This window comes from Leptonotus elevatus, chromosome 18 (genome assembly GCF_054856555.1).
Source record: "Leptonotus elevatus isolate MCC_2025b chromosome 18, RoL_Lele_1.0, whole genome shotgun sequence".
NCBI classification, from domain to species: Eukaryota; Metazoa; Chordata; class Actinopteri; order Syngnathiformes; family Syngnathidae; genus Leptonotus; species Leptonotus elevatus.
In genome coordinates this window covers 6620366-6637385 of record NC_141256.1, presented here as the reverse complement: position 1 = coordinate 6637385, position 17020 = coordinate 6620366, and the positions used below count along the sequence as shown (strand labels likewise).

General features: G+C 39.0%; 1 protein-coding gene across 15 annotated transcripts in view; it reads left to right on the top strand.

Annotated features, from left to right (window-relative positions):
- Nucleotides 1-17020, top strand: part of nrxn3b (neurexin 3b) — a 266978-nt gene that overhangs the window by 14564 nt on the left and 235394 nt on the right. For 10 of the 15 annotated variants that reach the window (XR_015091006.1, XM_086061874.1, XM_086061866.1 and 7 more), the window contains exons 3-5: nt 3641-3658; nt 4453-4479; nt 6982-6993. The exons of 1 other annotated variant lie outside the window; for it this stretch is intronic. Coding sequence is in view for 12 of the 14 variants with exons in the window: in XM_086061874.1 (XP_085918000.1) it covers nt 3641-3658; nt 4453-4479; nt 6982-6993 (57 nt within the window). In the remaining 2 variants the exon portion in view is untranslated. The remainder of the gene's footprint in view (nt 1-3640; nt 3659-4452; nt 4480-6981; nt 6994-17020) is intronic. 4 more of the 15 variants (XR_015091007.1, XM_086061871.1, XM_086061863.1 and 1 more) reach the window with 1 other exon arrangement.

Below are 17020 nucleotides of genomic sequence, written 5' to 3'. Positions count from 1 at the left end.
TTATTCCTGATCCACTAAAACTCCTTCCATGCATCCATTTTTAGGGCTGCGGGTAGCTGGCTGACTAATCCCTGGAATGATCGTCAGTCATTCACAAGGCACATGATAAAACTTTTAAACTAAAAGGACATTGTAGACATAGACCATGTCACAATTTCATTCTTTGTGAATAGCAATCATTTGATGCCCCATAGGCAAATGACTCGCTTACCTAGGTTATTCTAATTGACATCAAGGGACTGACAGAACTATATCGCCGACCAGAAAGCCACAGACAGCAAATGAGACACATGATAAAGTCTTATTCACACTTGCAGCCAAACATATTCATTACATCGCATTACATCCTGTTGCTGGAGTGTCTGCATTTAAAAGTGATCACAACATATTCATTGCATCCATACAACAGCACTCCAAGTCGGCCATTGGGTTTCTGCGACATACAGGACACCAACAAAAAAAAACATTAAACTTTGCAAGTACTTTTCCTGTCAAGTTACAATCGCTCCATCTTTATGTGTCATGGAGTAAATGAGTCCAGAGCTGTGTTATATTCCAATTTGAAGGAGCAGAGTGTCCGGACTAATATGCATTTGTAGAAATACGATTAGAATCACATTTCAAACCACCTACTCATGTAGTTAATATACATGCTGTTGTATTTCATGTTGTTTTTTCTGTTCAGATTCAAAAGCACCACATTAAGAATTTTGAGACATTCAATTTGATCAGTAATCAATGTTCTGTAATAAAATACAGTACCAGCCATACAAACTGAACTGGTTTCCACTTTTCAAACAAGGCAAACTTGACGCAAACCGTTGACTTCTTGTTAACCAAGGGAAGCTTTTTCTTAGAAAGCTATGTTTTTTACCAACGTCTTGGCGAATGATGCGTGACTCCCGCCTCTCACTCATAGTCAGTTGGGAAAGACTCAAACTCACCCACGAATGAAGACAAGGGTTATGGAAAATGGATGCATGGATGATTCATGACTTGAAATGACATAATTAAGGCATTCATAAGCAGTCATTCTTGATGGTTTGGATAATCATTAGCATGTAGAATGGTAGTTTACCCTGTTTTTGATCAGTGCTAGTCTGACACGGCATTGGCCTAAGATGAGGCGTACTTCTCATACACTCATCAGACAGTACCCCCAGTCTCTGATGTGCGGTAGCTACTTGCGCCACAAACAGTTGGCTATGAAACACATTTAGCCTCTCGTCCCATGTGAATGGGGATATATGAGTGTGACTAACTGGCCGATGTGTTGAAATTAGACACCCCTTGCTCTCCGTACCCGCCGACTTTCGGCTGACAAATCCACCATCTCCGACATGTGCTCCATTTTGCTGTCATCATTACGCTCAACTATATTACGTTCCTGCTATTAGCTTTGGAAATATTAGTACCTTTATGGTAATGATGTAATATCAGCCCCCATTCTTTTTAATTCAATTAACTAGGGGTGATATGAAGTCTCTTTAAAACCTCGGGTTATTATAATGTGATATTCATAAGGTCAAGGTTATTAAGAGGTACACTCGATTATTTAATGAGTATGTAAAACGATGGCTAATTTAAAAACCCCACATGCTGCATCCGGAATGAGAGTTTAAGACCCGTTTTGCTTTAAAATATACACTGGTTTGATAGAAGGCCAGTAATTGATGGCTGGGGCGAACAAACTGTTAAGCAAGTGCTGAAATGGTGCCTTCAAGCTTAGCTTTAGGGATTAATAAACAGACATGGGGAAAAAATGACAGTTACAATAATCTTACCATAAAAAGTAGGTCACGGGGCAAAAAAAAGAAAAATGGTGCAGGCACTTGCCTGATTCCAGTGCGGAGGGCATTTGTGCCTAGTGCCCAAGCTGAAAATTATGTTTGGATTTGAGTTGTGAAAATAGAGCAGGGATTACGCTCGGACCACATGTCCTCAACAGTACATTGGCTTGTTCTGGAGCATGTCGCATCAAGAGAAAGGGCTTTATCTGCATCTGGAACTGGTCGTTTGACACGCAAACACGACCCATGCGCTAACATTTTCACACATACATGAAAAAAAGAGAGGGCGAGAGTGATGGCTGTTCATTCAAGCGTATAACATTCATTTGTGCCGAGCTCGAAAGCCGGAGCGGCGCTGCCGTCCTTCAGCTGGCCATCGTCTTCCCTTCCCCCAACAGCCACAATTTGTCCTTCCCTTTCGCTTGCCAATGTCATTCTTCTTACGTGGGAGGGAAAGTAGCAGCCATTTTGAACTCCCTCGCAGAGACAGGAAAACAAATCTCACCTCAGGACCCGCTTCAACACACATTTGTCTTGATGTGCTGCCTCTTGAACGTCTACCATTCATTCAGTTCCTCTTTACATGCCTTAATGCTGTCAATTAGAGAGAAATAAATGGATTGAAATGATCCTCTAATAACCAGTCATGTGGTAGTACAGTGCCTAAGGAAGGGGTGTCAAACCAATTTTTAACACATTGTAGTTTCCTTGTGGTTTCCTTTGGAGTGCCATTACAACTGCAAACCCAAGTATGATCACTCCATTCTACATGTACAAAAATATATTTATGAATAACCAGTTTTAAAATTACAGGCAAGTAAAAACTGTTTGTTCAAATATATTTATTTTAAAATGGAGATTGGTAACAACTAACAACAAATGTGTACAATATTTTTTAAAAGTGAAGACAATTTGCAAATGTGGTATTAAGCAAAAAAACAACAACCAAGATTTAAATGTACAAAATTTGCTATCCATAACCCCCCCCCCCCAACTTTGCAGCATTAGGCACTGTGATGTCATTTTCAGTTGACAGCAAGTGGCAAAATGGCCGCCCTATGAGAAGGAAAAAATTAGTTGGCTAGATGCTGCTGTTTAATTCGTATTCCACAAAGCCCCTTTTATTAGACTCTGTTTTTATATTCCCATATTTATTTTAGTATGTTTTGAAACCCAATATCAACATTTTATGACTGGCATCAGGCACACTCTAATTTCTTTATAAGCACAAGGAGTCATCCGCAGGTGAGTTCCTACTAAATTAAACTTGCTACACTTAATAGATTCTCTTATGTAGCAAATGTTATGTTGTAACCATTTGACTTGTGAGCATTCCCCTGAAAATCCCACAAGGATGTTGAATTTGTGTCTCAACGAAAAGGAAAAGAAGAGGTTCCAATGATTATTGAGGCTTAATATGGAGTTGGAAAAAGGTCTGACGAGAGCATTTTGAGATCCAAAACAGCTTACACCATAAATCCTCATGTGTGGATTTATGTTTTACGTATGTGTGAGGCACCCTGTGTGACACGGGTGCGGAATATTATGTTATTCTAACAATATTCTATTTTTCACGAGTTCTTTGCCAAATGTCTAAAGTCAATCTGGCTCCCTGAGCAGATGGGACAGATTAATTTTTCTCTCTCCACAGCAGATTTCAACTGAAGTAGTTTTTTTTTAATCATGCATGTCAAGGGGCAACTCTATGCTCTTTACATGAAGACAAACTCTTGAGTGGTGGGGTCCTTTGTAGCATTTGCATGCTAGGTTCACATGCAAAAAAAAAAGTGTGTTGCTAATTGAGAACTTCTTTGCTTTCTCCTTTTTGTTATCTTTTGGAAAATCCACAGCAGTCCATAAAACACCAGGTGAGTCAAAAGACAAAACTCTCTTTAATTTCCAAGTCACGAGTCATTTGTTATTAAATGTTAGTGTCTTAGACAACCACAATCACTATTGACCAACTTTTACAATACTTGTACTTCCCGCAACACAATATTGTGCAAAGGTCTTAGGCTTGTTGTCTAAATAAACATTTTAACAACAATATTTTGACATGGTAGAAGAGAAAGTAGGTAACAAACAGTTAGCCTAGCAAACAGTTAGCCTAGTCGCAAGTAATTAGCACTTTTTGTCATTTTGGTTTGAGGTCCTATTTTATTGATATAAAGTGACTATTAACTAACTTTTACAATAATTGTAGCCTGCTGTCTGCACAATAATGTGCAAAAGTCTTCGGCTTATTGTCTAAATATGTTTTTTGACACAGTAGGAAAAAAAGCGGTAACAAACAGTTAGCCTAGCACAGTTAGCCCAGCAAACGGTTAGCCTACTCAATAATTAACTCTCCATGTCATTTAACATTTCCATGGAAACTATAAAAAAAAAAAAAATCCATTTATGAATACCCCCAATAAAGAAGCAGACTGATAAATAATTGGTGGTTAAAACAACTATAGGGGCCCAGGACTTTTGCACATTCCTTTTCGTTAACAAGTTGTTGCTCAACTTATACTAATGAAATAAAAGCTTTCAAATTCACTCTTGGAAGCTTTGATAGTCATGGTTTGCCATCCTGCAAAGCATGCATAATGACAATACATGTTGTATTGGCGTGCTCTTCTTGATTTCGCTCTGTTTCTGTCTGATGTTTCTATTTAAGGCCTCGCACACCTGAAGGCAGAGCAAGGTACTCTTCTCTTTCTTTGTACATCTCACTTAGTTGTTGTCCTCTCCACCTGACTTGGTTTTGGGGCACAATTTTACGGCGTATGCCTTCACTACCTGTCTGTGTGCATTTGTTGCAATGCTCTGGGTGGGGGGGACTTTTGTGTGCGCTAGGGGAGGGTGCATGTCAGCATGGAATGATCTCATCTCACCTTAGTCTTACCCAGTTTTTTTTGTGTGTGTTACATAACTGTGTGCACTGCTCCGGAGCAAACGAGCAAGTGACTAAAAATGTTCTTAACTGACCTTTGCTGCGAAACAGCTTTGAAAAAGAGGAAATACATTTTAGCTGCTTTAAAACTAGGGTGATGACAAGTTAATTTTACGAGTTGGTTTTTATTTTGCCAATGGTGTATTACTTTTCTTCGGAATTTTCTGCCAAATGCGATATTTTTTAGAATGCATTTTGTTTCTAGCATGGAATTTTTTTTTGTATTGCAGAATCCCTTTTCTTATCCAACAGCAATACTGTAATTGTAAGAACAGCTTTTCAAATTATTTCACAATTTGGAGCAATATTAGAGTTAGCGTCAAATCTAGCACTAACATGAGAGGTTGTGGCTGGCCTGCCAGTATTCTTGACCACTAAAGTAGGCCACTGGGTTTGTCATGCCAACAGCAAAGGTGTGACACTACTTTTTCGATACTTTCAAGTTGAATTATTGATTACTGTTGTATTGATGTCACCGTTGTGTAAACTATGGCTTACATACGGCATGATTAATTTATTTACTGTTTAGTACAGAACCCCCCCCCCCATCAGAAATAAGAAAACATCAATCTCCGCATTGTTTTGCAGTGCTTCATTTTAAAGTGAAGCAAAGAGTTCAAGATGTTTTACCTTAAAATGGATATTCAATACACCTTTTTCTAAGCCCAATACTAGTACGAATATTCACTCTTGATTTATTGCGAGCAAAGACTATTCCTTCATTCTGATTGTTCTGTTCTCACCAGTAGTAAATTACTCCGTTAATTAAATACAGAATTTACCAAATCTAATTTATTTCAACATATTACAAAATAAAGGCACATACAAGTACAAAAAAGGCAACAGATGAGTACTGTATGGAATTCTGTATAGTGCACACAGATAGGTAAGTAAACTAGCTATGTTGCCTTTACTGCATCCAACAAGGAAAATATTTTATTAATGCACTGAATAACAGAAGTTTATCTTATTCTCAGTCAATGAAAGCAGGTAAATGTGTAAAGCAAAATCCATCATAAAGGAAGTCATCATATACCACCAGAGGTGTCCATCACTTCGTCACTGACATATATCCGTTTTTCGGACACATGACAAAAACCTAAAAAAATAATAATGACGGACTATCCACTGATGGAAGTGGGTTTTTGTCCGTCAAGTACTAACGTCACTGACGGACGCTTGTTTTGTTGGCAAATGACGGACTGACGGAATGCCTACTTTTGTCTGTCGGTCCTAAAATAGTGGTGACGAAGTGATGTCGGAAGTGTGGTTAAAATAAACTGACAGACTGACGATTATAGTTTAGTTCAGCTTGAAAAACGACAGCCCGACAATGAGGGAAGGGTGCCCAGGGCGCTGACAAATGACAGACCAGCAAAATTTTGTGAATTGCCCACCTCTGTATACCTCTCAAATTGGGTTAGTAAATAAATATTTACGCTAACACTCTATGCATTATTGCAAACCTTATAAACATGGAGTATATATACTTCTAGACATTGCATCTTACTGGGTGTAAGAGAGGACAGAGAATGATTCAATTCATACGGAAAAACCTTCTATCAGCCTGCATAGAAGGTGTCATTTAATTCCTGGTAATAGAAGGGCCACAAGAGGGTGTACCGGTGGCTGGTACGGGTGTGCATCTCTCCACAAAAGACGATTTCGATACGGTTCTCAAAACGTGGGGTGCGGAAGGACTGTTCGATTTGAAAGAGAAACTATTCAGTTTGGTTCGACTCAAGTGGGATTACATTCAATGTGATATGGTACAGCTCAGTTTGATAGGGTATGATGCAATTGCTTTTTGCTGAACTTATCATGACTGTAAATGTGCCATTTCCTTCTATTATATTTTTACATTTGATATTTGATTTTACATTACATATATCGACATCATTTAAAGTGGAACGATTCAATTCAGTTTTATTCGACACACTTGCATATGTAGGCAGCGTTCACAAGGACACAATACATATAAATAATTTGTTTTCGCCTGATACCAATACCCAGCATCAGTACTCGCTATCCCTAAACTCATTCAATTTTGTCTGTGGAATGTGCTACCCATCCATGACCATTTGCATGACTGTCAGCTTTCCTGCATGAAAGTTTAAGATGATATTGTTGAGGCTTACTACAAACTAACTATAGCTTATTGTAACTTTCTTGCTGCCTTGCTGCGGTGTTCTACCCTTGATGACCCCGTGCATTCCTTTCTCTCTCCGGACCCCTTCTCTCTACAATCTATAGGTAGAAACAAAGGTACAGCATCTCCTTTTTCTACTGCCTTACTGCGCTTCAAGTGTGTGTGTGTGTGTTTGCTTTAGTAGGTCCCCTGCCAGTGGTCATTTATTCGTTACGTATGTGTTCATTAAACTTGTTCATGTCTTGTCTGTGCCATATGTACGGACCCGAGACTGTGAAAATCAGAGACTGGATGCTTCCCTGCTAATGAGCGAGCGTGTGTGTCTACTGTCGCGTGACAGATGAGTGATTGAGCTGAGACTGGAGTGGCGCTGGAAAGAAATATGATGTCAGCACCGCATGCTCAAGAGGAAAGACCTTAATTATTGCTGTTTAACAGAAAATGATGAGCGTCTGCTCTAATATGGATCACTCACTGTCCTTGGAAGCAGTGAATATTAATGACAGTGAGAAGATGCATTTGTGTGTACCTGAATGATAATCTATGTGAGTACCTAATTGAATGTGACAGCTCTTTTCCAGACGAAACAAAGTTGATTGGTAAATTAGACCTGACATTTAGCTGCATCTGTGTGTTGCAACGATGCAGTTCTCATTTGTGACTCACTGCTTGTGTGTGATCATGTGTGTTTCTCCTTGAGCTCCATGTTGGAGAACTGAATTGACCCTTAAACTCCTGCGTCCTTTTTGCGATATCCGTCAAGCTTTTTCGTGTGTGCCACACTGTGTTGTGTGGGTGACATAGTCACGCTAACATAGCACAGTCAGGTGTGCTGCAGCTGGATGTCCAAGCTCGTCACATTGAATTATCAGGACAAGTTTCTGCTTTTATGGAAAATTACAATCGAGACACATTAACCAACGTGTGTAAATAATTTACCTTCCTTATATGTTCCTTTCTCAGCAACAATGTTCACGGGTCAATATGACCCGCTGTATGTTTAGCTACCAGAAATAACAGCATGCAAATTAAATGGCAAAACATTTACAGGAGCAATAGTAAAAGGAAAGTTAAATTCTAACTGTTTAAAATCATAATAATAATAATTATAATCTTAAAACGGGTCAATGTGACCCGTGTAAAAAAAGAACTAGGAAAGTGCTTGATGCTATTGTATAACAAAAAAAGAGAAGGACCCATGTTTTCCACTTGGAGTCCACGGAGAGTTCCAGCTCCCTCCTCTTGTCCAAGGATATGCATAACCAGTACATTAGGGATTCTAAATTAATGATGTATCTAAAAGTGCAACTCATGATCACCGTTGCTGTGCAAAACTTGCAGGACTTGATGCATGCCTTTCTACTGCATACCCAAGAAAAATACTCTGTTGTGACTATTTCAAACTGTTCCATACTGTATTAGTTATACTGTATATACGTGTTTGTTCATAATATAGCATGAGGGACTAAGCAGAGGTACACATTGTGGAAAAAAGGACAAAAAACAAAGGAGAAAATACCAACTTTTTATCTTAATTCAGAGGTGTGTATTAGAAACTCTGGGGGGTTAAATTTATTGAGTTTTCTTTCTGTTGTTAAGGGGGAACCAGCTACATGAAATTAGCCGCAGAGGAGAATACAATTCACCACAGGCAACTTTATTGCAGTGTGTAATCACCTTAAAACAAGGTAGTATTTGTAGAAATTGAGGATAACACACAAATAAAATCTATGTACTGATCTATTTCATTCTTGTGGCAGCCAGAGAGAAAAAAAGCTGCCATTGTGACTTTGCCTTGCAATGGAGCCAAGTTGGAGAGTAATGAGAAACTGTTGTTGAGGAGGAAAGCAAGCATCTAATCCTAATGCAACAAAGCTTTGGACTAAGAATGTCTTGTTCACTCCCCGAGTCTAACTGAAAATGAAAGTCACAAAGACCTGCCTTTTTATTTTAGTTGGTCTGCATCCTCCTCCTCTTCCTCCTCTTCATTTTGTTGAAGAACTCTGGCAATCACGAGCACTAGCCACGCTCAACATGGGAGTGTAAAGTGGATTGTTTGCCGGGCCTCGGATTATGAAGATATCAAGAAATCTCGCTCCTGGCTCCTGGGTTTGCTCTCCCGCCGGTGGCCCCTACGGGGCCCGGGGGTTGAGCCTTGGCGCTGCCGCGGCCTGGGGGGCCCTGGGGGGGTTGTGCTTGCTCTGTCCTGGCCAGATCCACCACACCAGCATCTACCGAAATTCAAATGATGTCTGTGGATCTCACTCTGCTTCATCTATCCTTCCTTCCTTTCCTCAGTCTTTCCTTTGGTCTCTTGAGGTCTCCCTAATTTGTTGGAATCCAGATGCTAAACATGCTACTCTGTATGACCAGAGATGGAGTATAGACCGTGCTGGGTGTTGTCAAATATGGTCAGGAACTTATTCTGTCCACCCACTTTGCATCCAACAATCACAGTATAATCTGGGTATTTGTGCACCTAGCAAAACTCAGACTACTACTGTGGAAGTCTGATGTTTGGAGTGTGAACAGTGTCAGATATGGAGCCAAGCAGGCTGGCATAATGCAGTCTCTCAGAGAGATAGTCCACGATCCAGTAGACCAGGCGTAAGTCCAAGCTTCTGTTGTTCAGCTCGTTGCTTACCAAGATGGGTTGGACGGTGTTAAAGGTGCTGGAGAAGTAACAACACCAAAAAAAGAGGTCTGAGGATTTGGAGATGTGGTCATTTAAGAGTAATGGGCCTGAATTTCATTGGCTGACTGGAACTAGGATAAGACATGTCTTCCATAGGGTTGGAACCTTCTCAAGATGCAGACTCATGCTGACAATGTATTGGAAGGGCTCCCCAGCACACATTTTGAGCCTAGTTGAAAATTAAATTTGATATTTTTTTATTGGTCATAAATTACATCAAATGCCACTTATCACTTAACATTTCGGATCACAGCAAAACAATTAGCTGACGGTCAGCCACTCATGAAAGCTAGCTGCACAATGTCGTTCACTGTGCAATAATTCAGCCGAGTTCTGTCGAGTTGCTCGGTGTGCCTTTGTCTTACGCACATGGTTTTGTATTTTTTGGTTCTGTGTAACACAAGGAAACAGGCTCTCTATTGTGAATGGTTAGCTTTGTTTTACGGAAGCATGGGATTGCCAATTTGGAGTAAACAGTTTTGACTGGGATAAGTCGTTTTGAATGTTATGTACTACAAAGTAGTTTGAACGTATTGATAAAGTTGTTTGAATGTTTTGGCAAAGTCGTTCGAATATCATGGTAAAGTTGTTTAAACAACTTCATAAAATTGTTCGAAAGTGTTGGTAAAATTGTTGGAATGTCTTACTAAAGTCGTTTGAACTTACTGCAAAGTCGCTAGAACGTACTGCAAAGTTGTTCAAACGTCTCGGTGAAGTTGTTCAAACGTTTTAGTGAAGTCGTTCAAACGTCTTGATAAAGTCGTTCGAACGTTATGAAAAAGTTATTCGAACGTCTTGGTAACATAGTATTTTTTTCCCATAATACCATGGTCTAATTCCACTATTGCACATGCGCAAGTTAATACACTGTGAAAAAAAATAATGTTTTAAGCACTTAGCTTACGTTTTACCAATACATTCAAACACATTTGCAGTACATTTGAACGACATAGCCCGGTCAAAACTGTTTACTCCATATAGGCAGTTCCATGCTTCTGTATATCTTTATATTTCATAGCCTTGCAGAAAGAATGGGAAAATAAGTTTGCCTATTTGGAATTACTCATTGTGATTCATCAGCACCAGGTGGCATTTATCGGGTTTGGCATGTGTTGTTTGCACTTTTGGTAAACAGCGATTAATGGCCAGAAGCTAAACCTGAAATTGAGTTCAACTTGTATGTCTCCTCATTACTCGATCAAAAACCAGCCCAGAATTGTCGAGGTGGAATCGGAAGTTGCTGAAATTGAGGCTATTGGTCAAATTGATTTCAGCTAAGGCCAGCTGCTCCTCAAGCGGTCTGCAAATACAAGAACATAAATGAAAAACTCCTTCTAGACCTGTGCCTTTTCTTCTTGTGTCTAAAAGAATACACATCTAACCTGAGTAAAGCCCTTGACATTGTTACAAGCCACAACCTAAATTGTTCTGGATCTTGCCTGAAAGGCAAAAGTTTACAAGAGTGTGACAGTGTGAAATACTGTTGCAGTGTTTTTCTCACATTATGTCTGGTTTCATGCAGCTTTAGTCAGTTCAGCCCTGTAAGATGTAAACCTTTGATAACAAGTTAAGGTTTACAGCAGCCAGCCAGTGGAATTCTACCTCGTTAGCAACTAAAGCTAGCAGATAACTTTAGTAGTTGACCCCATGGCCTGGACTTCACAATGTTCATTAATGACTGTACCTTGTAGGACTTTTGGGGATATTCCATTTTTAAGGTACCGCTATACCTGCTTCTACCTACCTGCTTGCTACTAGCTTCAGTCAAGTTGTGGATATCAGTTGTGTCTAAACTGAGAGCCAAGCACTATTGATTTTCTCATATTTGTTCCTGTCAGTGCTTTTTGCCATTCCAGCATTTATTCTCTTTGCTGCCATTCCTTTTAATATCGTCTTCATTCACATTCTTGTCCCTTCCTGTGATTCCCCTGAGGCGTTAAGTTCAGACAGCCCTGTAAGCTACAATGCACAATTCATCCCCTCTGTCACAGATTCACCAGTCCCAGTCTGACCATTGGTTGCCCTTACTCCCTCCTCCATTCCATCTTTCTTTTTCCTCTCTCCACTCCTCCCCCACAGCTTTCTGCTACTGACCTCCGGGATCAACCGAGCAAGACTGATTCTCACTTTTTCACGGATCATATAGTGCGTCAGCAGTTACGCAATAGCGTGAAAGACTGTGCAAGAAGACAGGGACCACATGAATATGTAACCAACACATTTTCTCTTTATTTGCACTAAAGCTGGATCTCGTCCAAACAATAATTATGGCACTAAATATAAAATGTGTTTGCCTGAACATTGGCTGTAATATTAGTACCATTATAGCAGTAGTAGTTTCCCACGAGTCAGCAAAATGCTGCATTCATAGTACACAGAAAGAAGACATTTAGTTTAAAACTGGAATGCTGCATATTGTCTGAGAGATGCCTGAGACCTCATGAATAGGAATTATACAAAGAAGTAGGTTAAGATGTGTCTAGAAGGGCTGCATACGAGTGAGCGAGTGCAGGAAAGGCTTAGGAAGACGTGGGGAGCGTATTTGTGTGTAGTGCGTGTTGGTGTGATGTGGAGAATTGATGGCTGCAGCCATGCATAGATGTTCACACCAGGAAGAAAGTAAACAAACATGGCAGCAGATTCGAGCGACATGCAGTTAACGCTGCTGTAAATACTACACACTCTCCTCTCCCTTTACTCTTTGCTCCGTCCATTGCCTCAGTCAACCACTGTTACATTCATATTGCTACAAAAGCCGCATTCTCCTTAAAGATTTCCAATTTAAACACAGGTTGTTTTCCCTGGCTTTTCCAGCTCTCTCTGTTTCTGAATGAACCCCCAAATGTACTCCCAAGTGTATACAGTAACTGATACCTGTACTTAGCCAGCTAGCATAACTGCTTAATCATGACACTGAAAACAGATCCATCAAGTATTACTTTCAAAGCAACATGTACTCAAGAACAATTTCGCCCTGGAAGATATAGTTTTGTCTTCCATTGTGGTGTAGTGTCCAGCCGTGTAATATCTGCCTTCCCTTTTGCTCTTCCTCTCAGATTTAGCTAGGGTCTAGTAAGGTAAAACATTCTTCCACAAAGCTGACAGTTATTGGACTGGATTGTTGCATCTTAGATGAACATAAATAATTGTTTAATGGCAGTTAGCTATCTGATTTCAGCAAAGACATAATCCAAAGACGTCTACTCTTCGTTCACACACAAAGTGTTAAATACACAAGGTATGTTTGTGTTGTGCTCTTTGATTGATTGATTGATTGATTTGTATCGGGGACAGTACATATTAATAAACATTACAGTAAATATGCCAGAATTAGCCAAAAGGCTATTTTTCATCTGCAGTCCTGAGACCGATAATAAATGTCACCCTAGTAAAAAAAACTAATAATAAAATGCACAACAATAACAATACATTCACAAAAATACTATTAAAATGTTAAAATTACATTTTCATAACAAAAGCAATACATTTAAAAAGTGGAGGTGTATGTTTTGAAGGACAGTTCTGGCAGTGACTTTAGATACTAATTATAGACATGGCATCATAAATTAATTAGTTTTCGTCCATGCATTTGCCCGATAATTCAATGTTGTGAATATATAGAATGTATAGTAAACTAGATATGCATTATGCAATTTCTACAAGCAATTGCGTGTGATTGCTGAACGCTAACATTTGAATACACTTGGAATAAAACATATATTATGTGGATTTTATTAATTATTAAATATCATTGAATTATAATGAATATAACAGAACAAGAACTGAACTCGCCGATGCTTGTAACCTGCTCTAACCACTGAGCTAACTTGAATTGTTGTGTAATAGGAATGAAGAATGTCTTGCTGTGTGCCGTGTTGAATGAGTGAATGTCATTGAAAATGTGGGTTGATTATGAAAAAAAGAAGAAGCTAATAACGAGAAATGACTGAATATAATGGATGCTAAATAACTGAACAATGATTATTATATGAAATTGAACTTGGACTAAAATCTGTTTATCCTGGGATATGAACCCTGGTTTCCCATGCACTGGTTATGTGTTTTAAGCACTGCACTATAGCTTACTAAAATCCTTGGAATGATGTGTAATTGTATTGAATGCATTGAATAATAACCACAAAAACTAACATTTTGTTAAATCAACCTGTGTTAAAATGGTTAATGTCTGTAGTGAAATATGCTGTGGCAGAAATTACAAAAAGAAATACAAACTCATTTCCATTCGCCACACTTTATGTTACTCTATAAAGTTATACAAAAATTTTACTTGCATATCCAGAATCTAATGACTTATTCAGCAGTGCTCATCAAGTGAGTGGTGGGCAATAATGTCCCAAAGGGACCGCGTGAGGAATGGGAACGGTTGTCAAGGGTCACAGTATTCTATAGTAGTACTTCAATTGTGTTCAATATGTCTTTACATAAAGCAGTAAATTATATTGTTTTAATGAGCTACTACTTGTGTTGATATATTCTGTAGGCTGTATGCTGATTCATTTTCTGTCAGTTCTCAGTTAGCTCTTTGGCTAGCTAGCGTCGTGCTTACGTGGTCGCCATTTGATGGTGGCAACGTTCCCAGGGGCAATAAATGTAGATTGAAAACCCAATTTGCTTGTTTTGTTTATAAGGTTTTATCAGGGCAGCTACTGTACTGGTTATTAGCTCCTTAATTAATGTCAAAGATGGTTACGCAACCATAGAAACCACAGCATTGTTGCAGAGTATTTATCTGTGCCCTCGGTAAATTGGTTGGTTGAGATGACTAAGGCCCTATTTACTTAGCTTGTGAATCTCCAACGCTAACCCCTTTTTAGAACAAAACACAGTCATAGCCACACACTAGCGGGCGGATGCCCTTGCTTTTACTGAGCCATTATGCAGATGATATGTAAATGAAGTCATCCGATTAGATTCTGCTTAGCGTGCGGTACATTGAGGGTCGATCATCAAGCGTTGATCTGCTCCCCAAGCTGCACTGCGAGCTGTGTGTGTGTTGGTTTGCATTGTAACTGTCCGAGCGATGTGTGGAGTTTTAGCCCAAATGGATTTAAAAGGAGAGGGTGTTCTTCAGTGAATAAACAATTTTTCCTCATTAATCGACAATTTTGTGGAGTTTGATCGATTTTTCTTGTGCTTTAAATTTTGCTCCTGGCTATGACATTGCAATATGTATTCAGTTTCCCCGAGGAAAAATGAGCCTCTTATTCTATAAAGGTTGTTTTATATTTACTTCCTTTCTCAAAAATATTTGCTTTTTAATTCAGTTTGATTAATGATGGGAAAAAGATTCATCAACAACTAATTGATTATCAAATTAATTGATAACTGTTTCCAAATGCCTGCCATTTTATTTCATGTTTTTAGTCGGTTTATGAAGTGCATCCATTAACCCCATTGGCTCACTGCCTAATTGGGTTCCTCTGAGAGACTTACAAAGCGATTTGATAGCATTTGATCATCTTCCTTTCAGCAGAATGCACATGTGCATGTGTTTACCGTACTCTGATTGATCTCCACTGCTTTACTGACAAAGTTGAAGGCAAACATAAGGCAATAATTAGCCTTGTAATTGTCCTATCAGTTGCTCTGGAATCTGCTGAGCCGCCACAATCTGTTGCTTGATAGTGATTCGACCCCATAGTTTTGATCATGACAGGTGTAGGCCTTTAATGCGCCTTCAACTTCATTGATTAAAGCATAGCTGAAGGGAGTGAATTAAAATATCTTCTCAACAAGGTTACAGTACATGTAGTTGTCATGTTGAATATTTTTGTAATCCTGATGCTTCACTGCTTAATGTGGTGGTACGTTTCTTAAGGGAATGTATAAATGCAGTGTGCCTTCACAGATCTTAAATGAGAAGAATATTGTCATCTCAGCAGCCATCAAGTTAAATGAACTGCAACAAGGAACTCTTCATTCTCGCTAATGACGTTCACCCATCTGCATACTCAGCCCAGATTCACAAGATCTCCAAATGTGTCTAAGACCAATTTTCCTTAAAAATCTATAATCTACACATGTTGAGAGTCAAAGGTCCCAAGCTACTAGTTTAAGGACTTTTTTTCCTGGGTTACACAGAGAGATTCTTTTTTTCTTTTTAATTTATTCTTTTGTATTTTTAAAGCAACCAGTATACAATGTTAGACAAACTCAGTTCTCTCCTTCCGAAGAGCTTCTTCAAAAAGTCAAAATAATGAAAAAAGAAGAAAATATTACCTCAAGACTAGAGACTAGAGACTAGACTAGAGAAACAAGTGCAAGGCTCTAATTACATCAACTACATTCAGTCTAATATATCTTGTATCATTTGTTTCTATGGTAGTCCATCAAAATATGTCTTTATGTGAAATTGGTCTGTGGTGCAGAAACTTTGGAGACCACTGAGGTAAATCACTCGCTTGTGTGTTGGCGTGATGCCTATGTTATGTGTGAATTGATTTGCATGTGATATGACTGTCAGATAGCCTAATGCAGATATCACTATAAGCTTAATTGCAAACACTGTATTGTTGTTGCCAGTAATGTAAACACATGCAAGTGAAACAACACTAAATTAATGCATCGCTTCCATTTTTTTAATTTTTTTTTTAGCAAGAGATATTTGTTGGTAATTTATATGCAATTTAAATAACGGAAACATAAATTATAAACAATGCTGCGAAACTAATAATCGTTAGAACGCAAGAAGAAATCTGTTGGGGAATGAATTATTTTATATAAATATCAAATGTCAGATGCATCAAGGTGCATTGATAATCGGTGATCAAACCAAATTCCATTCTGAAATGCAACTTTTCAGGTTGGTAAATGTTTTTCTTTGTGTGCGTTAACGCTCTCTGACTCTTGTTGCTATGGTAACATTTAAACATTCCTTCAAAATAACATAAATATACTCCAAAATGGAATAGAAAGTGCATGAAAATTTTAACTTACCATAACGTGAAATCGATGGGAGCCCCGAGCTTGTTTCCCCGCAACGAGCCGGTTCCATCTGGGAGTAATGGGAGACAATGACACCCCCAAGTGTGTTGTATATGTCGACTCCGTTGTTTTGTTTTGATTGTTGCCACTGCATAAAACCCCGCTTCACACAGTTGGGTTGTCGGAAATGGCAACAGGGTTTTCAGTGCTGTGAAGGCAATCTCAGGGTGTTCTGCCATGATTTTAATCTAAAAAAACGGCACCGCTGTTGCTTCTTGCATAGACATGCTAGATTCACCTGGGTCGGGATAAATCCATATTTCAAGTACGACTCTGTGACCGAGAGAAGTGACCGAGAGAATCCGGTCATTTTTCAAAATAAACGGTTTTTCAAAATTAAAGATCATTAAACCGATAATACATCAAACGGAAATGATTAATTATTTCTTCTACGGCCCGGTACCAATTGATCCACGGCCCGGTACTGGTCCACGGCCCGGTGG